Below are 24,675 nucleotides of genomic sequence, written 5' to 3'. Positions count from 1 at the left end.
AGCACTATTAACTGATGTGTTTTGAAAACATTTTTTTTCCCATGACAGTATCCCTTAAAGGACCAGTAACATCAAAAAAATTTTTTTAAAAATTCGTTAGTGCACAACGAAAAATAAACACCAAGACAAATAAAACTTTTAAAAAGCAAAGCCTTTATTAAGAAATAACTTACAGAAAATCCACTTCCTGTCCTCTTCAGAAACGGCAAAAAGGCGACCATCCACACTGCAGCAATCGATTTCTCCTTCCTGGCTATTCACTGACAGGCATCTTCCTCCTCCCGGCGTCCAGCAACAGCTGTGTCTCTCCTTCCCCGTCGCCGGCGCACATCAGGGAGAAGAGGTTCTGCTCAAAGGGTGAGCAGTGAACGAGGCAGCGTCGAGCCCATAGCTGGAGGGGTACATGGCCGGGCTCTGGGGGTGCAGGCTGCTCCCATTACTGTATAAACCATGCGCCGCAGGGAACGTTCTGCCCGGGCTGTTCCTGTAGCCGCTGCCGGCAACCCCACTAAGCAGAACTGCACCAAGGCTGAACAGAGGGACTCGGAGCTGCACAATGAGGCCAACTTGAGAATCTACCCAGGGATGAGGAGCGCAGGTAAGTGGGAGCTACAGCCAAGGGGAAGCGGGTTAAAGCTCGGCTCCTAGGAGTTAATGCTCAGTGTCAAATGGGATTCAGCATTAGAGTTAGAGGTAGTAATGTAGGAGCCGGTGTGAGCGGAGGCAGGGGATGGAGCTCTATACACATACTGGTAAGTCTTTGCCTGTATTGCTCCCATCCCAGCAGCTCCACGTATCTTTTACTGACAGCAACGAGCAGGCAACTTAGCTCAGTCTGGGGACTTTGGCAGCCTGTTTTGTATTTCTCTCTCAGGGGGCAAAAGAAGCAGACAATCAAATACACAGTGCTAGGATTGTTTGCCGTTCTCCCGTGCTCTGCCATTGTATGAAGCGAAGGGATGGATTGGATTTCACACACAGACAAGTGCTCCGTCCCTGCCTCCGCTCACACCGACTCCTAAATCACTACCCACTCTGTGCCCCGCGGCTGCTGCTGCTGTCTTTGCCTCATCTCTATCTCTGAGTAGGGGAGGAGGGAAGACAGAGAGGAAGGTGAGGAGATCGAAGGAGGGAAGCCGATCCACGGGGAAGGAGAGACACAGCTGCTGCTGGACGCCGGGAGGAGGAAGATGCCTGTCAGTGAATAGCCAGGAAGGAGAAATCGATTGCTGCAGTGTGGATGGTCGCCTTTTTGCCGTTTCTGAAGAGGACAGGAAGTGGATTTTCTGTAAGTTATTTCTTAATAAAGGCTTTGCTTTTTAAAAGTTTCATTTGTCTTGGTGTTTATTTTTCGTTGTGCACTAACGAATTTTTAAACATTTTTTTTTGATGTTACTGGTCCTTTAAAGGGAATGCACAAAGCTGTATTTTCTCTTATGACCACAAGGGGCAGCAGTTATCACAAGGGAGGAATTCACATGTAATGGGACAACTGCTTCTCGTTGCTCACGTTTAACAGTGACATATTGAGGGCTGTAAAATTCTCTCGAGGGCCACATTTAGTTTTGGGCCTGGGGAAGAAAATGCCCAATCTGACTGTTATGCCCTATAGAGACCCATTCAGTAAGGGGAGTTGTAGTTTCCACTCTGACCACTAGATGTCACACAGATGTCACAGAGAAGAGACACTATCAGCAATAAAATGACTTTCCCCTTTGATTGCAGCTATAGAATGGACCAAAAGGAAGATAAAATCAGACTTACAATAGGAAGCCAGGAGCACCTTGCAATTGTGCAGAAGAGCCAGTGACTGTTCCAATATTACAACTTGCCCCCCCCCGGGGAACATTGTTTTCTTCTTCCTGAACCAGACAGTGGGTTTTTATGGTAAATGTGTCTCATTTCAGTGGCGTCGGTTCTGGAGAACTCGTGATTAATTGATATAAATGAGACCGGCAGCTTTGCCCCATGTCCAACAGGTGAGAAGCCACAATGAGGGTCATTCACTAGAGGGGAGGGAGAGTAAAGGCAAAGGAGAGTTATGAATTTAATTAAATAGTTTTGCATTTATACATCTCTTTTTATATCAGAGTTAGGAATCTCGTATTATGTTTGTTTTATTTCTTTAATGGAAATGAATTCTTCTAGGGGCACATTTACTAAGCTGGATTGAAGGATTCGAAGTAAAAAAACTTTGAATTATTTTTTTGGGTACTTCGACCATCGAATAGGCTACTATGACCTTCGACTATGACTTTGATTCGAACTAAAAATCATTCGACTATTCGATAGTCGAAGTACTGTCTCTTTAAAAAATACTTTGACTGCATTCTTTGACCGAGGTACAATGTTAGCCTATGGGGACCTTCCCCAGTACTTTGCTAAGGTTTTTTTGATCAAAGGAAAATCCTTCAATCATTGGATTAAAATCCTTCGAATCGTTCGAACGAATTTTCCTTTCGATCGTTTGATTGTAGGATTTGCGGTAAACTCTTCGACTTCGATATTCGAAGTCAAAGGATTTCACTTCGAGGGTTGAATTTGAGGGTTTATTAACCCTCGATATTCGACCCTTGATAAATTTGCTCTTTAATGTATATTTTACTTTGCAGGTGTTTGAAGCTTCAGACCAGAGAACCAGATCTGAGTAGTTTGAGACACTGCAGAATTTCATGCAAATAATACTTTAGGGAACATCTGTTTCCATATTAAATTAAATGTTTTTAGTAATTAGTTTGCATTTAAAATTAAGATGCACTAGAATTACTCTTCTTAATTGTTCACTTCTCTTTTATAAGCAGAAGATATGAGAACAATGACATTGATTGATGAGGAGATCAGTTTATTTCTTTAACAGATGTTCCACCTCGAGGTCACACATTTGTTTGTCAGGAGAGATCGGACATCTCTGAGTTTATGTTTCTTTCCTTCTTCTTATTCTTTCTGTATTTGTTTTAAAGGGTAAGTAAAGTCTAAAATAGAATAAGGCTAGAAATGCTGTATTTTGTATACTTAACATAAACATGAACTTACTGCACCACAAGTCTAATCAAACAAATGATTTATGTTTTCAAAGTTGGTCACAAGGAGTCACCATCTTGTAACTTTGTTATACATCTTTGCAAGACTAAGACTGTGCACATGCTCAGTGTGATCTGGGCTGTTTAGGGATCGTCATAAACAAAGCTGCTTGAGTTCTGCATGGCTGGGAAGTAAGGCGGGGGCTCCCCCTGCTGTTCATAAGTATGATTGTTTCCCTGCAGAGCAGTTAGGGACCGTCTGACAATTCCTATCCACAGCAGTAAATGAAGAGAGAATTTCACTGCATACAGTCAGATTTCTTATAAAAATGGTAGACATTTTTTAATTAAAGCATATTGGATATATTGTTTCTTTTTCATTAAAGAAAGTAAAAATAGGATTGTATTTTTTTGCCTTTCCTTGTCCTTTAACTTTCTGTTAATATTCCTTTTTTTTGTATAGTTACAACATCACTAACAACTTATTGTTCTGTATGTGTCTCACTTCTAATACTTTCTATTTTATTTTTGTCACTAGATCGTATATGTCTAAAATTACTAATTTCTTTAATCACTACTTTTCCTTTCTTATTAACTGTAACTAACATGCATGAATCCCAGTATCCTTACTACACTTTTACTAACCCATTGCTGGCTAAACACTTCATATAAAACAATAATTAAAATACCATTTGGCAAAGCAGAAAGCGCAAGATTTTTTGCCATCACATATTATATTGATGTATTTTTATTTTTTCAGTAATTGACCACAGTGTGAAATACAAGCAGAACAATATCAGGGTAGTGTTAACTTCTTCTAGTCAAAAATACAAAAATATTATAGTAAAAACAACTTTACTTGGCAATTACTTATGTGTCATGTTTATATTTGTGTATATGTGTACATGCTAAATGTTTGCAAAAATAAAATCAGATGATAAATGTTTATGTTATATGTTCTTTTATGTTTAATCCGCAGTGCTAGCTTATGGAGTTTGCTTATATTAGAAGATATAAAGTGGGGAGTGTAGATATTAGGATTTTAGATTTAAGAAATATAAGTGGTTATTATCAAAGAACAAAGATTATAGAACACAACACTAGTACAGAATTTCTGTGTTGTAGAAGAAGCTCAAGGTTAAAGGCCATTCTGTTATTAGGTTTGTAGAATGTTTGCACAAAACACTTATTATATTTGTGAATGGAACAAGTTGATTTTGGTTTGTAAATAGTTGGACCATTTTTAAGGGGGTGATTTTGCTTACCAGTTGGGGTGGTCAGTGAATATTATACTCTAAATAAGTAGAATATGTCTTTTAATATGAAAGAGTTTTTGAGAAATTAGATCTAGGTTTAGTAGATGAGGACTCTCGGTTCATTGATTTATTGAATGTCCTGTTGTCTCGATAAACCAGGTAGGATGTTAGCACACAAGCCCAATGAACGCAATGTTCCCCAAACGATCCATAGAATACGAACCGCTTCTGGTCACTTAACCGGGAACCCATCTAAAATAGCTACTCAATTTGCCAATTATTATCAGAAATTATATTCTAAACCGGGTAACGTCCCTCTGGTAAAATATAAGTTTTTTAGTGACCCCGATCTCCCTAGTTTGATCTCAGCGAATGGTCGAGGACGTTACACTTGAGGAAGTACAATTCGCGATCAGAGATCTGGGGTCGGGGAAAGCCCCTGGCCAAGACGGGCTCTCTTTAATATTTATTACAAAAATTTCTCCCAGAGTTCGGCCCTAATGTTCAATGCACTCAAAGTGGGTGGGACATTTCAAGCTGAGACTTTAAAGGCTCAAATATCTGCGATTCCCAATCCCGACTCCAATTTATCAGACTGCAAAAATGATAGACCAATTTCGGTGTTAAATACGGATGTTAAGCTTTTGGGGAAAATATTAGCTATTTGGATCAACTCCTTTCTACCTCAAATAATCCACAGGGACCAAGTGGGGTTCATTCCTGGTCGTCACGCAGGGGATGCTCAGATCAGACGTTTGATTCTATTGACTCAGCATGCCAAATCTTCAGGGGTTAAATCAATGCTGCTTAACTTGGATATTCGCAAAGCCTTTGATTCCATATATTGGGACTATCTGTATTTTTCTCTGAGCAAATGGGGATTCGTGATAAATTTAAAACTTGGATTCACACGCTTTATCATGGCCCCTCTACGTTGGTTAATATAATAGGTTTTCTATCTGAACCCTTTTTGACTCACTGGGGGACCCGTCAAGGGTGCCCTCTTTCTCCAATTTTATTTAATTTAGCTATAGAGCCCCTAGCGGCCGCTATTAGATCTAATTTAAATATTAAAGGGATTGAGGTTGGCGGAGCTCAACATAAAGTCAGTTTATTTGCTGATGATTTATCACTTGTAATTTCACATCCGTTAACCTCTCTCCCTAATTTATTTCATCTATTAGAGGCATTTAGTCAAATATCTGGCCTTCATATTAACCATAATAAAACTGAGGCTCTTAATGTCAATCTATCCCAGGAAGCTGTAAAGTTGTTACAACTTAATTTTGAATTTCTATGGCAGCCCCATTTTATCTCCATATTGGGGGTTAAGTTAACTCGGAATTATGACTCCCTATACAAATATAACTATCCCCCGGTTTACAAGTCCCTGTATGCTTTGTTGGATAAATGTCACTGTTATCACATCTCGTGGATAGGGAGGATTCACTCTATTAAGATGACTATTTTACCCAAGATCTTATATCTCTTTAGAACACTTCCAATCCCTATTCCTTAATGTCCCGATTTAACACTAAAATCTTACAATTTGTTTGGGCAAAGAAACACCCTAGAATACGCCATTCTGTATTAACTTACCCTAGAAACAAAGGAGGTCTTGGCCTACCTAATTGGCACTATTATTATAAGGCAGCTCAGATCTCCCAAATCTTAGCTTTACACTCTATAAATGATTGCCCTCACTGGGTTTCCTTGAAAAGGTCATATACCCATATTCCATATTCTCCGGCAGCATTGATATGGTGCCCCCCTAAACAACGACCATTAACGGGGAGTGTTTGTCTGTCTCACACCTTGAAAATTTGGGACTCGGTCAGTATGAAACATAAGTTACAATCAGCTTACACACCAGCTATGCCTCTTCTGGGGAAGCCCCTATTTCGCCCAGGGTTACATCCTTTAGCTTTCCAATGGTGGACTTCCACCAATATACTCTATTTGGGACAGTTATTCACTAGAACAGGTCCATATACCCTTCAACAGCTTATTGATAAATATCTCGTCCCTCCTTCAGAATATTTCCGTTTGCCACAAGTGTTACATTTTGCTCGGTCTCGATGGAACTTTGAGGGTGGGGTGAATGCATCTCAGTCGTTTTTTGAGCTATGGTGTTCACGGAACCCTCTGAGTTGGAAAGTAATTTCCTTGCTATATAGAAATTTTTACGACAATATAGAGGCAGCTCAGATGACATACAGACAATCATGGCGATTGTATGACGAACGGGAGTCGATCTGGAGCAATGTCATGCGATCCTCTAAAAATGTTTCTTTGCTTGAGACTAATTACAAGGTTTTATTCAGGTGGTACCTGGTTCCAGCCCGGATTGCTAAATTTGCCCCATCTGCAGACTCTTAGCTGTTTTCATGAGTGTGGACATGAGGGCACTATGTTCCATGTATGGTGGGAATGCCCGAGTGTGCGTCGATTCTGGATTAGAATTTACACTATGACACACTCTGTGTTCCAAGTTGCAATTCCTAGGCATCCCAATACGGCTTTACTGGGGCAAAAACCTGGCCAACTAGGACACAATTGCAACTTTTTACGGCCATTACAACTGTTGCTAAAAACACTATTGTGAAAGAATGGAAAACAAAGGTATTGTCCATTGAGATCACTAAACATAAAATAGACTGGATCATGACTCAAGAAAAAATGACCAGTATCTTAAATGACTCCCATAGCAGATTTCTAAAAATTTGGGGTCCAAGGCTGGAATACAGGTACGGGCCTGGATATCACTTGGCACTGCTTAGTATTTAATTTTAATTTTCTATATCGGTTTATTGGTGTCCTTTGTAGGACCATCAATCACTGGGACCCATAGGTGGATCTGTCATTTAGTTTGTTAATTGTTATAAAAATATACAATGCGTTATTACTATGTTTAATCACGCAGAACTGGTTATCCTCTGTTAGCTACTATGTTAGGTCTATTTGTACGGATGAGATCCTATATATCCTATTACATGATGACTGTACGAACCTATGTAACTATAATTGACAGCATTCTCGATTTTAATGGCCTGCATTTTCATTATGCTGATGTCTGCTAACTATGTATACTATATTCTGTAAAACACAATAAAAATTATTGAAATATAATTTATTTATTGAATTAACTAGCCAGTGTTTCTGTTGGGCAAATGATCCATTGGGATATTGAGTCCTAAGTAAATTAAGTGTGGTTTAGGCTTTTTGAGATTCAATTTCCTTAAATTTCCTGAGGAACAGTCACATTAATGTTCATTAATTCTGACTTATTATGAAGCCGGAAAAAGAATCAAATGAGTGAAGTAAAGTGAGTCATTGGCATTTGGGATTAACAATAACAAGTCATCTACAAATGCTAGGGATTTCAAATGGACTTTGTTAATTTTTACACCCTGGAATGAGTCAAAATTATCTAGAGCTTTAATCAAGGGTTCGAGATCGATATTAAAAAATAATGGGGATAAAGGGCACCCTTGTCTGGTTCCTTTATAAATTTTAAAAGGTGGTGATTTAATTCCGGCGATCAGAACCGGGGATTCGGGAGAAGTATACAGATATATAATGAAGCTAGTAAAAGGGTCTGTTATCCCAAAATGTTCAAGGCATTTAAAAAGATGGTCCTAAACAGCTGTATCAAAAGCCTTTTCTGCATCCAGGCTGACAATGTTGCATGGGATTTTATTGCTGAAAGTACTGCTCTAATGTTCTTTATGTATGACTGTCTCTTCAGGAAACCATTCTGAGTTTCTGAGATAACTGATGATTAAGGGAAGTCTGTCCACTAGACTTATAGAAAGTAATGTAATATCCTGGTTTAATAACACTATAAGCATGTAGGATGATGGTAAAGAGGGGTCTTTTCTTTTCCTTTGGGAGGATGATCAGATTTGACAGAGAACTAGTTAGGAGTTTATTTCCTAATAATAAAATATCATTAAATAGCTCAGTAAGAAAAGGGGAGATTTTAATATTTAGCAATTTATAAAAAACTGGGTGTAAACCTTCAGACCACCTACTTTTTTCTTTTTTAGGTTTTTAATAGAATTTATGGACTCTTATAGAGATATTGGATTGTTTAAATTGGCTAATTGTTCATGTGAAACCAAAGGGATCTTAACCATTTTTGAGGAATTTAATGCTGTTATCTAGATTGTAATCTGGAGAAGAACATAAGGTTTGGTAAAATTCCTTGAAAATATTAACTAGTTTAGAAGGGAAACTCTTATTGTATTCCAAGACTTCAAGGCGTAAATTAGCTCCTTGTACTCTTGGATGAAATCAGGCAAGTAAAAATATTTTAATCTCAAATAACATTTTCTTTGTTGTTTACTCAGTCTCAAAAAAATATCATTTACTTTATGATAAAGATGGGCCCTATAGGCAGAGATTTCTCATCTTTTAACCGATTTCGGTAGGGTGAAGTAATCTCCAAATATCCGTAAAATTAAATGCTTTCAAGATTTCATTTAGCTATTTACACTTTTTTAACTGGGGAGTTTACATTAGAGTCAGTTCTAATAAGTAAATCTGAGTTTCATTAAAGTCCCTGTGTTGATAATTGTTGATGTTAATAAAGTTTGTCATAGAAAAAGAAGCAGATAGGTAGGGCCAGCTCCATAAGGACAGAAGAGCTGTAGTCACACAAGTAAATCTGATTTTAACAAAGGCAACGGGAAAATTGATGCGAGATTTACCAAATACAAAGTCTGTAATAATTGTGGCAATATAAAATCAATTAACAATTCCCCGGCTTTTGGTAAAAAAGGTGAGTGGCAAATATAATCACTTTGCTGTGCAGTGTTATAGTAAAAGCAAACTAAATGCAGTGATGGACAGTGAGGAAAGTCAGGAGGAGATCTGTGTGTGCTGTCAGTAAAAGGAATGGAAGTGAAAAAAGATGGACTATAGACATTGATACAAATGGTTGCCTGATTAAAGGGGATGTAAAGGCAAAAAAATAAAATCCAATTTTTACTTTCTTTAATGAAAAAGAAACCTATCTCCAATATACTTTAATTAAAAAATGTGTAACCTGACTGTATGCAGTGAAATTCCACCTTCGTTTTACTTGCTCTGACTGCTGTGGATAGGAAACTTCAGACGGTCTCTAGCTGCTCTGCAGGGAAACAATCATATGTGTCATCCAACCTATTATAGCATGTGATGTAATGCTAGGCTCCTATACATACTTTCAATTGGCAGAGCAGATTTGTTTGTTTCCCTGTAGAGCAGCCAGTGACTGTGTAGAGATTTGTATCCGCAAACCCAGTGCCGAACCCCCCGAATCCTTCGTGAAAGATTTGGTTGAATACTGAACCAAATCCGAACCCTACTTTGCATATGCAAATCAGCGAGGGGGAGGGAAAAATACTTCCATGTTTTGTGAAGAAAAGTCACATGATTTTAAGGATTCGGTTCGGCCAGGCTCGAGGATTCGGCTGAATCCTGCGGAAAATGGACGAATTCTGGCCGAATACCGAACCGAATCCTGGATTCGGTGCATCCGTCTTACAAGGGTAAGGCAAGCAAACATGAATTTGCAGTAGTCACTGGTAATTATTGTCCTCTATTAGGTGCACAAACATGTGAGAAGTTGGGACTGGTAAATAAATTATTTGTTATGGAACAATCATCCCAAAACAACATAGATATACTGCTAAGGTTTATTCCTTAGTCATTGTAGAGAAAAAAGATTGATCCCTGAGATTGTGCTTGGATCCCAAAGAGTTAAATAAGGAGAAGAAATATTCATATATCCAATCACAATGAAATCCTGAATGAAAGGGCAAATTATTTACAATCCTAGATGCCTCCAATGGGTTTTGGCAGATTCCTCTCACTAAGAGAAGCAGAACATTGTGTACCTTTAATACACCTTTTGGAAGGTATCAGTTCAAGCTTCTGTCTCTTCTCCAGTGTAACAATCCCAACTTGACTTTCCCTTTAACTGATTCCTTCTATTCCCTTTATCAGCTTAGTTGCTCTTCTCCCCTTATATATTTATATATAGGGATCATATCCCCTTATATATTTATATATAGTGATCACATCCCCTTATATATTTATATATAGTGATCATATCCCCTTATATATTTATATATAGTGATCATATCCCCTTATATATTTATATATAGTGATCATATCCCCTTATATATTTATATATAGTGATCATATCCCCCTTATATATTTATATATAGTGATCATATCCCCTTATATATTTATATATAGTGATCATATCCCCTTATATATTTATATATAGTGATCATATCCCCTTATATATTTATATATAGTGATCATATCCCCTTATATATTTATATATAGTGATCATATCCCCCTTATATATTTATATAAAGTGATCATATCCCCCTTATATATTTATATATAGTGATCATATCCCCCTTATATATTTATATATAGTGATCATATCCCCCTTATATATTTATATATAGTGATCATATCCCCTTATATATTTATGTATAGTGATCATATCCCCCTTATATATTTATATATAGTGATCATATCCCCTTATATATTTATATATAGTGATCATATCCCCTTATATATTTATATATAGTGATCATATCCCCTTATATATTTATATATAGTGATCATATCCCCCTTATATATTTATATATAGTGATCATATCCCCTTATATATTTATATATAGTGATCATATCCCCCTTATATATTTATATATAGTGATCATATCCCCTTATATATTTATATATAGTGATCATATCCCCCTTATATATTTATATATAGTGATCAAATCCCCCTTATATATTTATATATAGTGGAAGGAATCAGTTATGGGGGAAGCACAAGGTGGGATTGGTAAATGTATTTTGGTTGTATGATTATTATTATTAGAGAAACACTGGTGATTGTGGGGGTAACACTGAGTGGGTTTCTTGTCCCACACCAAACAGGGCCGTTGCTCTTGGGACTTAAGGAAGGGTTATTTCCCCTTTATGGAATTCGTTTCTCCAGCCCAACTCTCCTTTTACTTTTTTATTTTCCTTTTCATCATTTTGTTCTGCTTGTCTGAGCCACATAACAGTGTTACATGTAGAATTAATATGTAGAATTAATATGTAGAATCTGCAGCCAGTGGATCCGTTTGGTTCATTCAAAGGTTCATGTAACAGAATGAGACAAACACACTCATTGGTTAAACCCTTTTACAACAATGTCTTATAATTAAATCCATAAAATAACTTTATTATCATTTAATGTCTTCATTCCATGAAATATTTATGTTTATTGGTCAGAAATATAAAGAACATTTCATATATACAGAACTGAATATCAGCAGTGCAGCTCGGGGGACCCCAATAATGACCCAAATCCAACAGCTCCGGAATTCTACTGGAAATTCCCATATGTCTCGAAGGAATCCAAATAAGTCTTAGCCAGTGAGTAACAGAACGAGTACTGATCCTACAAGACATGATACATTCACTGTGTGTACTGACCTGTACTTATATACTACTACTTGCACTGCTCTATGTCTCCTTTATACTATCCCTTGTACAAGAAGGGATAATGTACCCCCTACTGTAAATGATAAGGATATTAGAAGTCACTGAGGGGTTGTTCTGTGACCATATAAAGGCACAAGGCTGCAGGCTGAGTTATACAGGGAACGCTGAGTATCACTCATGTATTATAAGGTATAATGTACCCCCTACTGTAAATGATAAGGATATTAGAAGTCACTGAGGGGTTGTTCTGTGACCATATAAAGACACAAGGCTGCAGGCTGAGTTATACAGGGAACTCTGAGTATCACTCATGTATTATAAGGGATAATGTACCCCCTACTGTAAATGATAAGGATATTAGAAGTCACTGAGGGGTTGTTCTGTGACCATATAAAGGCACAAGGCTGCAGGCTGAGTTATACAGGGAACTCTGAGTATCACTCATGTATTATAAGGGATAATGTACCCCCTACTGTAAATGATAAGGATATTAGAAGTCACTGAGGGGTTGTTCTGTGACCATATAAAGACACAAGGCTGCAGGCTGAGTTATACAGGGAACTCTGAGTATCACTCATGTATTATAAGGGATAATGTACCCCTACTGTAAATGATAAGGATATTAGAAGTCACTGAGGGGTTGTTCTGTGACCATATAAAGACACAAGGCTGCAGGCTGAGTTATACAGGGAACTCTGAGTATCACTTATGTATTATAAGGGATAATAATGTACCCCCTACTGTAAATGATAAGGATATTAGAAGTCACTGAGGAGTCCTGTGACCATATAAAGGCACAAGGCTGCAGGCTGAGTTATACAGGGAACTCTGAGTATCACTCATGTATTATAAGGGATAATGTACCCCCTACTGTAAATGATAAGGATATTAGACGTCACTGAGGGGTTGTTCTGTGACCATATAAAGACACAAGGCTGCAGGCTGAGTTATACAGGGAACTCTGAGTATCACTCATGTATTATAAGGGATAATGTACCCCCTACTGTAAATGATAAGGATATTAGAAGTCACCGAAGGGTTGTTCTGTGACCATATAAAGGCACAAGGCTGCAGGGTGGGTTATACAGGGGACACATATATACAGTATGTACTTACTACATTAGGAATGAGTTGTCTCCTCCGTTTCTTGAGGGATCTCACTGATTGGGAGACATCCAGGAATCCATCACTTCGGATCTGGTCACATATAACACTTGCAGCACAGACAATACCTGACCGAGTCGCCCCGTCACTATAAGAGACAGAGAAATAAATTCTGATGGTATTTTTGGGTCTCCATGACAACACACATTAATGACTAAATATTTCACATAATGAGCTGAGGACACGGGGCAAAAAAACACATAATGGAAGTGACAGAAGAGGCATCAGGGTGACAACAAAACCCCTCTCTTGCCCCCTGCTGGGGTACTTACCCCCTGATCACTAGAAGAAGCCTCTCTTGCCCCCTGCTGGGGTACTTACCCCCTGATCGCTAGAAGAAGCCTCTCTTGCCCCCTGCTGGGGTACTTACCCCCTGATCACTAGAAGAAGCCTCTCTTGCCCCCTGCTGGGGTACTTACCCCCTGATCACTAGAAGAAGCCTCTCTTGCCCCCTGCTGGGGTACTTACCCACACATCACGAGTACATGAGTCTCTTTGTCCTGCTGCTGCAGACGCTCCACTTTGCCAATGAGGCTAATGATGGCCCCCGGGTTCTGTGGAACAGCTTTATTCTTAGGCCAAGAGTCCAGATGCCAGAGCTGCACCTCAAGGTTGGGCTGAGGGAGAGCAGAAGTGACAGTTAGTGGATCCAGGCAGTCAGCTCACTGTGTTTATGGTAAATCAGGGGATGTCCAATGGGTTATGTGATATTTTATGGGCAGAAAGTTGTGATGACTGGGGCAGAAATATAAGTGCAGAGAATATTAGTGAATTAGAAAAAGTGTTTCCCCCCTCCCCCAGCATTACCTCGGAGTTCCATGACCTGTATAAAAACACTCGGCCTTCGGCCTCGTACTTTTATATGGTCATGAAACTCCTCAGTAACTTCTAATATCCTTATATTTTACAAGAGGGGGTACTTTATTCACTATATATATATATATATATATATATATATATATATATATATATATATATATATATATATATATATATATATATATACTATATATAGTATATATATATATATACATACTATATATATTACTATATACATATATTACTATAAACATACATGTGTATTACACAATGTCGCTGTATAAATGGTACTTACAGGACATGTAACCCAATTCATTACAAGTAAACTTAGGAGAAGCCGCACACCACACACCCCAAAGGTTCTTATCCTGGTGCCCAGTGATAGAGGAATCGGCCGCCTCACAAGGGTAAGAAGAATTTCACCGGCACACAGGAGTTGCAGTAGCAGGGCAAGCCCTTGCAATTTTATTATGCAGTAGTGCCCAATTCATTACCCCAGACACCCCCGTACCCACAGTTTCCTAATGTATTTGTACCCCTCACCTCTTTCTTATGCTGCAAGTGAAGTGTCGCCCCAGAGAAGCCGCTGTCTCTCAGGTTGGAAATCTTCTTGACCCGGAAGTTGCTGTAAGTTGATTCCCCAGACTCAGGCCAGAAGTGAGGGCAAAGCTGTGGGGACAGAGGAGATTCGGGTGAGTCCAGTAATGACTGGAGGGTGAAGTGATGCATCTGGCACAGCCACAACTGTCAGTGTAATGTCTGTTCTTTTCTTCCTCTGGATCTGCTACACTTACACTGGTCTCACTTGTGTCTTCCTTCAACCTGAACTACTTCTTACTAATTACTGTATAGAAAGCAGAAGATCCAGCCCATTGGCTCCCGCTCACCTCAAGGCTACACCTCCTTTAATTGGGGCTCTTGTTGTGTAGGATCATTAGTACCTGGCTCAGTTCTGAATGGGTTAATTAATCCCCAGTTCTGTGGGTACAGAGACCAAACACATGGGAAGAGCAGAGACTGCTGGGAATAAATACCCTAATACCCCCCAGGATGATGTCACTGGCACAGCAGCCTCTATAACTGTCACAGGGCACAGGCTAGTGGCATCAATATAGTGCTGATGGGCTAGTGGCATCAATATAGTGCTGATGGGCTAGTGGCATCAATATGGTGCTGATGGGCTAGTGGCATCAATATAGTGCTGATGGGCTAGTGGCATCAATATAGTGCTTATGGGCTAGTGGTATCAATATGGTGCTGGTGGGCTAGTGGTATCAATATAGTGCTTATGGGCTAGTGGTATCAATATGGTGCTGGTGGGCTTGGGAACTAGAGGGCAAAGCAGAGAAGCTTCTGTAGGTTTTGGGAGATGTTACAGATTCATTGGGCAGAGAGAGACTATTGTTGGAGTAAAAGTGGTGGTAAACTGGTGTAAAATACTTTCTCCATATTCACAAACAGAAATCCACCTAATTCTGACTCAATCACCACTTTTCTTATTTTAGTGAAGGAAAGAAAGTTTTACTGACACTTTTATGTATTTGTCTTTCAAACGACATAAAAATTGCACAAAAACAACATTCTGAACATGTGTCAGATCAATTGTAAAATAATCTTCTTTGGTTCAGCAAATCTTCATTTCACACCTGGTGTAGGTGCCCCATTGGGGAATTATTATCATATTAATAGGGATTAATAACAGGATTAATAGAGATCAGCATTTTATAGTCAGGGCACAAGTTTGTGTCTAACCCTATAGGTGTAAAATCCTCATTAACAAAACAAGAAAAAACTGATTAAACAAAATAAGTGTATTTTATACAATTTTATATGTAAAAAGTTTTTAACTCACACTTGTCTTATTTTACTAGTTTTATCTTAATGAATGAGACAATATTAACATTTGAGTGAATATATTATCTAAAGGAAAAGTAAAGCCTCGCAGCCATTTTTTAGTTTTAGCAGCAATTAGACACTTGCACTGAGATAATAAAACATATTTCTGATACAAATCCCTATATTATACAAAATAGCATTTCTTGTATTTAGACCCTTATATCTCGTTACACAAGTGGAATTACACAAACATGTAGCGGATTTTTTTTATGTAAGATGTATAATTTTCCTAAGTAAAATAATCCCCTTCCCGAAAATTCCAATTTGATGTCTGACTGACAGGTGTAGTAAAGACAAATTCACAAAAGTGCAGAAATCCGACATTATTATTATTAACATGTATTTATATAGCGCCAACATATTGCGTAGCACTGTACACAGTAGTAGTAGCTCACGCACACCTGTCTGTGTAGATAATTCCAATTTCCTTGGTGCACAGTGATAGAGGTAACCGGCAACCTCAAATGCTTGACAAAGGGGCTTGCCCCGAAACGTTGCACTTCCGGTAATAAATCTTTGCAAGGTGTTCACCTGCATTCACAGCTTGCGTGCCAGTGTGCCTTTTCTTAGTAGCACTGTACACGACATTTTTATTTGCACTTTTATTTTGTCTCAATATCATCACTTTTGTGAATTCCCCCCATAGAGTTTCCCGATTGGTTGAATGGAAGTAGCATTGACTGTGAGTTTATCCGAGTATCTATGGACGAGGTTGGATAGACCAGTGACGGCTTTTTATTGTGTTTCTGCTACAGTATATTTTCGTGCGAAATCTTTTCGATGTTTGTTTCTTACAGATTGTTACATGTTTAAATGGAGAATACACCATGTCTTATATTACTACTACTACTACATTTGTTATGACTGACTTTAATATAAAAGAAATGGCACTAGGACCCTGTATAGACATAATATATTGGGTTTTAAAGGAGGTTGGATTAATCCCTATGGATCTCTTATTGGTGGGATTACCTGGGTTGAATATGTTACTGACACAGACACCTACGAGTAAGTACCGGAGGGTATGAAACGCGTAAGGTGGACCATGCGGGGTCAGTATTTATCATTTTAAATGTGAACAATAAAAATTTATTTTTTTAACTAGAATTTGAGCCTCGGGACATATATCTTGGATAGATATTTGTGGTAAATTGTGGGTGCCTTCAAAACTGGGGCAACTTGGATTCACAGGAATCAGTGATACGGACTCCCAACTACGAATGGAGAATAATTTGTGTTACAATATAACTCCCCAATTTGAGTTCTCTTTCATAAAGGGGCAGACACTGCACTTAGTTGCCCTTTGCTTCACTCAATCCTGAAGGTGCCACTGACCTCCCGTATGTCCTGCGCCGGGTGCATCACAATGATGGAGGTGCATCTGTAATCCCACACCAGGGACCAGAGATCCGACACAGTCTCCCATTTGGGCAGCTGAGTGACAATGAACAGATCCTCTTGGCTGTTGGACTGGGGGGAATGAGGAACATGTAAGGAACACATAAGGAACATGTAAGGAACACATAAGGAACATGTAAGGAACACATAAGGAACATATAAGGAACATGTAAGGAACACATAAGGAACATGTAAGGAACACATAAGGAACATATAAGGAACATGTAAGGAACATAAGGAACACGGGGTCGGATCACAAGGAAAAGACAGAACTTTGGGATTATAGGAGCATATATATAATATAATGTCACCATATAATTTACCCATAATGCAGCATTTCCCCATAGTTCTTGAAGGTTGATGATGACCCTAAATGTATTTAGGGAATCCTCAGTATTACAGGAGAAGACTTCCCTCATTCACTGTGTCACACACTTTCCAACCCTGCCTGAGTGACTAATGGAGCACTGTGTGACTTAATAGGGTGTGAGTTGCTCATTACAGGACATGTTGTGGCTACTACTCAATTCACCTGAATAGGGTTGGAAAGAAGTCAGTGCTCAGTGTTGGACTGGGGTACCTGGGGCTCTATGGAGTGCTATAAAGGTTGAACTCGATGGACATGTGTCTTTTTTCAACCTTACTTACTATGTCACTATGTGTAACCCCAGATATACCAGTAACATAACTGCAGAAAATTGATTATGAGCACATAACCCCCAGACATACCATTAAGAGTACTACTACAATGGGGTTCAGCAAGACTGGTTTAGTTGTCCCTTTCACTAGATACAGAGTTATTTGGTTTATTAGAGACTGTGTCCGGGTTACCCTTGTTCCTAGTTGCACCCACTCCAGGCGCACTCCTTTTCTGTCCCAGAGGATATTGGGATATGGGTGTTTAGGGTCTCTCTGGGGCAGGACATTATATATAGAGAATATTAAGTGTAACAATATACTTACATTTATAAACACAGCATTGATGTAACCAGGGGCGCCATGTTGGTCCATCACAGACATTAGGATTGGACGAGAGTGATCATCTGAGGGTGCAGAACATTGTTACATATGTGACAGCCAATCACTGTCTCTCATTCAGGAACTGATACAAACAGGACAGGACCAGTACGTGAGAGGGGGAGATAATATCTTATTTAGGTGAAATACACTCACACCCCAGTTTTATGGGTCAGTTTATAAATAGTGAACTAGTTGCACCTCCTGCAGCTTCGGCACATTTCTCATTGTGGAGGAGTTGTGTGTGTGTGTGTGTGTGTGTGTGTGTGTTTATGTGTGTGTTGTGCTAATTGTGTGTTATAAAGTGTCTCCTGTGCTCCTGTTGCACTGCTTATAACTATCCATTAAAGGGGAAATAAACACTGCTGGCATTGTTCTTGCACTGCCAGTCCCAGGATATTTTAACATTTTATCAAGGTAACATCATGCTGGGAGCTGTAGTCCAGCCACATTCATGTTGTATTCTTAAAGCAATATTACTCAATAAAACTTTTCCCTAGTTCTCAGGGGTCAGTGTCAGCAATAATATGCAAAGGAACCTCCCAATCAGAATCTCAACTGATCTGTGTAAATCTGACGCCATGTTCTTTGTTCCTGCAGCTGGAACTGGAAGGGTTAAACTCAGTTTGTCTATCACAGAACCACTAAACTGCAGTCTGTCCCCTCTCCAGATATTTATACAGTGTTGTAGTTTGGTGCCTGTAACCTTTGAGCATATGAGAAGCACAAAGTTGGGGTGCCACTGCAAGGAATAGAGGGAAATGGCTAAAGTGCTGGAATTACCTGGAATGATGTCGGGATGAAGATTCTTGCAGTGATTCTCACGTTTTTGGGCTTCTCTGTACGAGCAGATTCTATACAGTTCTGTTAGTTTCTCCACTGCCTGAAAGGGTTAACATGCAATGAACAATACAAAGATGGTGCAAGCCCCCCAAATTACAGATGGGGTCAAGGAGCACCAACCCCAGATGGAAAACAGTCAGTCTAAGTGATGGGTAAATGGGTCATGGGAGCAGAATGGGGCTGAAACTCAGAATCCCCTTGGGTGGGCATTTAGAGGTACCCACGGTATCTAGAGACACTTTCGTAGTATATGTTGGGTGGGCATCTAGAGGCACCACCCTAGTAGGTGTGTGGGTATCTAGAGGTACTTCTTTAGTGTATGTTGGGTGGGCATCTAGAGGTAGTTGTCTAGTAGGTTTGTGGGTATCTAGAAGTACTTCCGGAATATATGTTGGTTGGGAATCTAGAGATACTTGGCTAGTAGGTGTGTGGGTATCTAGAGGTACTTCTGTAGTATATGTTGAGTTGGGATCTAGATGTAGTTGTCTAGTAGGTTTGTGGGTATCTAGAGGTACTTCCGGAGTATATGTTTGGTTGGAATCTAGAGGTACCACCCTAGTAAGTGTGTGGTTATCTAGAGGTACTTCTGGAGTTTATTTTGGATGGGCATCTAGAGATACTTGGCTAGTAGGTGTGTGGGTATCTAGAGGTACTTCTGTAGTATATGTTGAGTTGGGATCTAGAGGTAGTTATATAGTAGGTTTGTGGGTATCTAGAGGTACTTCCGGAGTATATGTTTGGTTGGAATCTAGAGGTACCACCCTAGTAAGTGTGTGGTTATCTAGAGGTACTTCTGGAGTTTATGTTGGATGGGCATCTAGAGATACTTGGCTAGTAGGTGTGTGGGTATCTAGAGGTACTTCTGTAGTATATGTTGAGTTGGGATCTAGAGGTAGTTATATAGTAGGTTTGTGGGTATCTAGAGGTACTTCTGGAGTATATGTTTGGTTGGAATCTAGAGGTACCACCCTAGTAAGTGTGTGGTTATCTAGAGGTACTTCTGGAGTTTATGTTGGATGGGCATCTAGATGTACCACCCTAGTAGGTGTATGTGTATCTAGAGGTACTTAAATAGTACATGTTGGGTGGGCATCAAGAGGTACTAGTCTAGTAGGTGTGTGGGTATGTAGAGCTTCTCATGAATGTGTGTGGGTGTATTTCTATAGCTATAGTTGGAACAATTGAAAAAGAAAGTATTTTGCATCTGTGTATGTTGCCCCCAGCCTGACACAGTAAGGATGCGGGGCAGCACACAGGGGCCATTGAGAAATAACAAGTGAAGGATCTACCAACCTGGAATTCCCTGGTGAAGCCGGATGTGTTGGTTAGAGGATCCAGCGTGTGCATCTGGCGCATGTGAGTCAGGACTCCCTCTATTGGCAGACTGGTGGAACCACACACAATTGTCTCCAGCAACACGTCATAGAGGAACAGGTACTGGCCCTGCAATGTGTAACCCCAGAGTAACTGCTACTAAACTCATTGGGATTTGCCCAAATACAGAACTGAACCTGAAACCTAATTTCATTATTCAAATGTGGGAAAAATAAAATAAAAGATGATGCAGCTGAATGCGACTCCTGCAAAACAGTTGTTTCCCATCCGTGTGGCTGAACTACAACATCTATTTGTGGAACCACAACAAAAACACAATTATTTCATTTCCTCAACTAAACGTCATCGGGAAATGGTTTGGGGGAGATCATGTGACAAGGAGATTCTGGGAAGAAAAAAAGCGGAATTTGTGAAATTGGTTAATCAAATGGGGCAGAGGGAACGGGAGCTTCCAGTTTGGCTACATGGGGGGTCGGGGGAGAGTGTGGGAGTTGCTTTGTATTATATTTACTCTGTTAATTTCTGATACTTTAACTCCATAGAATTTCAGTTGGTGGTTTTTGTTTTCTCTTCCCCCCTCTCTCCTAGTTAAAGCAGCCACGGCCTGGGGACCCCAGTCAGCAGGGATGATATTTATTTTCTTGCGTGTATCTCTTTAAATAAGACAAACGTATGAGTTTACCTGGTTCTGTACCATATTGAGGCGTCTCCTGCGCATCTGGAAGGTACAGTCATACACATTCACCTTGCCCTCTGCCCGTGCCCTCTTCAGCAGAATGTCTAGCGCCAGCAGCGTGCCCGTCCGACCAATCCCTGCACTGCGAATTTAACCCAAAACACTTTCACTATGCACAGAACATACACAATCACATGCCACATTAAGTGCTCAGAGTTAAGGAGGAGGTTCTTGCCCTTGAGAGCTTACAATTCATCATCCATCAATTTACCTGCAATGCACTATAACTGGGCCTGACCCAGGAAGCTTGCACTTGTTCATCTGTTCTATCAGTTGCAGAAGCCCAGCTGACTTACTGGGAACTCCATGGTCCGGCCATTGCAGGTAATGCAGTTGTTCTACTGTCCTCTGGGCTGAGCCTCCCACCTGCAGGAGATTTGGGTAAAAGAGAAGGGTATAAACTGGCCACAAATCTAATTCTGATGTGTCCAGTCACTGATTGGATGTGGGACTGACACCTTTTTCCAGCATCAAAATCCAGATGGTGGGGCGGGTAATGATGTCAGAGGGATGGGTTGGTGATGGGTTGGGACATTGGTCAGTGATGTTGTGGGCGGGTCTAGTGATATTTGTTGGTTGTTACATCACACCCCTATCACTCGCTAATATTTTCTCAGTTTTTAAAAAATGGGCAAGACATTTTAACTGGACAGTTCCTTAAAATACAGCTGCACAGTTCCAAACTGGTGGCTACTGGTATTCTGCTTGTGCAATTGTAGCTAATGCTTGCAATCTATCCATTTCTGCATAAATCTCACTGGCTTATCTAGGGTTAATGGAGTGCTCATTGGCCATTTGTGCCAAGATCTTACTGACATGTCTGGGGTTAATGGAGTGTTCATTGGCTATTTCTACAGTCATTGTACTGGGTCATCCGAAGTTAATATGCTGATAATGCTGAGTCATTTTACTGGCACATCTGGGGTTAATGGCCAATTTTCTATTTAAAATATTTTATATTGGCGCATGTGTAGTTAACACACTGATGATCTATTTTCTGTAGTAACTATACTGGCACATCTAGGGTTAATATGCTGATAACCAATTCATGTATTAATTATACTGACTTGTTTTGGATTATTCATCTTCTGTAGTAATTATCCATTTTTTGTAGACATCATTCTGACATTTCTGGGGTTAATCTACAAATCTTCCCCCCCCAAGCAATTTTATTGGCACAGCCAGTGTTAATATACTGATTATCCATATTCTGTAGTAATTATGGCAGCACATCTGGGGTTTATATGCTGACCCCCCCCCATTTTCTGTAATTATACTGGCATGTCTGAGGTTAATGTGCTTAAATTTCTGTAGCCTTTAATACTGGCATGGCAAGGGTTAATATGCTAATTATACAGGCACATCTGGTGTTAATATGTTAATTCTCCCCCCATTTCTGTAGTGATTACTCTGGCACATCTGAGGTGCTTGCTATTTATTTTCTGTAGTAATTCTGATGACATGTCTGCGGTCAATATGCTGATTATCCATTTTCTGTAGTAATTATATATGTTCTGTACTCATTATACTGGCACAGCTAGGGTTAATATCCAGATTATAAATTTTTTGTATTAATTATACTGGCACATTATTCTGTTTTTTTTCTATTCTATGTAATTATACTGGCATGTCTGAGGTTAATGTGCTCATAATTAATTTTCTGTAGGAACTGGCATGTCTGAGGTTAATATGCTGTTTATCCATTATCTGTATTAATTATACTCGCTCTTCTGGGGTTAATATGCTGATCCCCCTCCCCCTTCTGCTGTAGTAATTATACTGGCATGTCTGAGGTTAATGTGCGCAGGTAAAGTTTCCGCAATGGTTGCACAATAAAAACTTTCCCTGCGCTGCACACGGCAGAATATGTTCAGATTTTGGGAGGTATAATGTTACCCTCAAACAGGTGACCCCACTCGCTGGCTGATTTACTGGACTCCCTCCTCGTGTCTCGTTTGGTCCTGTTGGTCCCACTGGCTGCAGAGCTCACTGATCATATAAATAATGAATTTGTTGCCATATTGGTTTTTACGGTTTCTAGCAATGGCTGACACAGACCTAAATGATCAATTGAACTAATTAGCAGGGGGTTTGGATAGTCTGAACATTTAATGTATGTTAATGATTTGCTCTTTATGTCACTGAGGGGTTGGGCAAGTCATTCTAATAAATCTGCTACCCATAGTGCACTGCTCTCCTATGGAGGATTTACTTTGGTTGTGACCCAAACATTGGTACAGAATGAAGGATTTGTTTTACGTAGCAATGAATGGCTCGTTTAGTAGTAACAAGCACCATATTAACAGAGCCCAATGTATTTGGAGGCACAGTCAAGATGATGGGGGGTTCGTGAGGGAGAGATTTACAGAAGAGGGACCCAGAGATTTACAGAAGAATGGGCCGCACCGGAAGCTTTTTCACCCCATCACATAAGTACTAAGCAGGGGCTAAAGCCAAGATACTGTACCTTCTGTAGGGTGAAGCTGCGGGTAACGAAGGCTCCTGTCTGGGTCGTACTTTCTACTGAAACTCTGATGTCTCCATATGTCTGGATCTCTTCTGGCCAATAACGCTCACATTTCACCTGGAACCCCCCAAACAATTAAGAGTTACACAGAGTCACACTGGGGGTACAACAGTGGCCCCTGACGAGGGCTGGTCTTGTCTTTATTTACAATTATGTGAATCCCCTGCCAGCCCCACGGCACTGCCTGTTACTGTACAACATTCTGGCCTTCTGTCTGAGTATTGTGTGGCCTAATGGTACTTTAGTGGCCCACTAGCCCCTCATCTGCCCCAACAGGAGCTACACAGGCAAGAGAGGGGGAGGCAGGAGAAACTGGGGTGTGAATGATGAGAACTAATGGGGTCGGGGGTGCAGAAGAGAAGGACAATGGACTGGAGGTATAGAGACAAATGGACAAGAAAACAGAAAAACAGAAGGAGGTGACATAGGGCAATGACCAATGGGGGGGAATAGAAAATAGAGATATATCTATTTCTTTGTGTTTTTTTAAAAAAAAAAAGCTAAAATATGAAGGTGTAAAAACTGTGCTGCGCATGATTCCAGCACTTTATTAAATGGGCCAAGAGACTTCAATGTATTTACTATGGGCAATTGATTGGTTACATTATTAATTGTTTACAATATTAATTGGAAAACATTGGGGAACTCAAGTGGGTTATATCCTATGTTGTTAAATAGTGGCCTGTATCAAAATGGAGTGTCCACAAACCATTGGAATTAAATATAAATATGCACAAAGGGACTTCACCTCCAGTTTGAATAGCCCACCGATCTTAATTTACAAATTGACGACTTAGATGTTGTATACAAAATAAAAGGCAATATTTATTTCTCACCATGCCATAGTATATTTCAAAACATTTAAAAACCAGCAGCGCTGCATGTGAGATGAGGGATCCGTCTCCACTGAGTATTTGCTCACCAAATGATTCGACCGAATCGCATGTGAGAGCTGCATGCAAACAAATTTTGCATGGTGAGAAATAAATATTGCCTTTTATTTTGTATACAACATCTAAGTTGTCAATTTGTAGATTAAGATCGGTGGGCTATTCAAACTGGAGGTGAAGTCCCTTTGTGCATATTTATATACAATATTAATTGTTTACAATATGGAAATATACATTTTAGGAAACATCTGAAGAAGCCAGAAATGTAGGG

At 39.7% G+C, this 24,675-nt stretch overlaps 1 protein-coding gene across 2 annotated transcripts in view; it reads right to left on the bottom strand.

The window, feature by feature from the left end:
• Nucleotides 1–1,897: 1,897 nt before the first annotated feature.
• Nucleotides 1,898–24,675, bottom strand: part of LOC108719159 (receptor-type tyrosine-protein phosphatase T-like) — a 101,292-nt gene continuing 78,514 nt past the window's right edge. Inside the window, exons 24-34 of one of the 2 annotated variants that reach the window (XM_041570825.1) lie at nt 23,455–23,571; nt 21,199–21,353; nt 20,934–21,069; nt 20,210–20,359; nt 18,857–18,956; nt 18,020–18,099; nt 16,994–17,128; nt 14,306–14,431; nt 13,412–13,560; nt 12,896–13,031; nt 1,898–2,006 (exon numbers count right to left, since the gene is read on the bottom strand). In XM_041570825.1, the coding sequence (XP_041426759.1) occupies nt 2,004–2,006; nt 12,896–13,031; nt 13,412–13,560; nt 14,306–14,431; nt 16,994–17,128; nt 18,020–18,099; nt 18,857–18,956; nt 20,210–20,359; nt 20,934–21,069; nt 21,199–21,353; nt 23,455–23,571 (1,287 nt within the window). In that variant the 3' untranslated portion in view covers nt 1,898–2,003. Of the gene's footprint in view, nt 2,007–11,462; nt 11,736–12,895; nt 13,032–13,411; nt 13,561–14,305; nt 14,432–16,993; nt 17,129–18,019; nt 18,100–18,856; nt 18,957–20,209; nt 20,360–20,933; nt 21,070–21,198; nt 21,354–23,454; nt 23,572–24,675 lie in introns of those variants that run through there. The other variant, XM_041570822.1, reaches the window with a different exon arrangement.

The sequence above is a fragment of the Xenopus laevis genome, chromosome 1L (genome assembly GCF_017654675.1).
Source record: "Xenopus laevis strain J_2021 chromosome 1L, Xenopus_laevis_v10.1, whole genome shotgun sequence".
Lineage (NCBI taxonomy): Eukaryota > Metazoa > Chordata > Amphibia > Anura > Pipidae > Xenopus > Xenopus laevis.
This window is presented reverse-complemented; position numbering and strand designations above follow the sequence as displayed.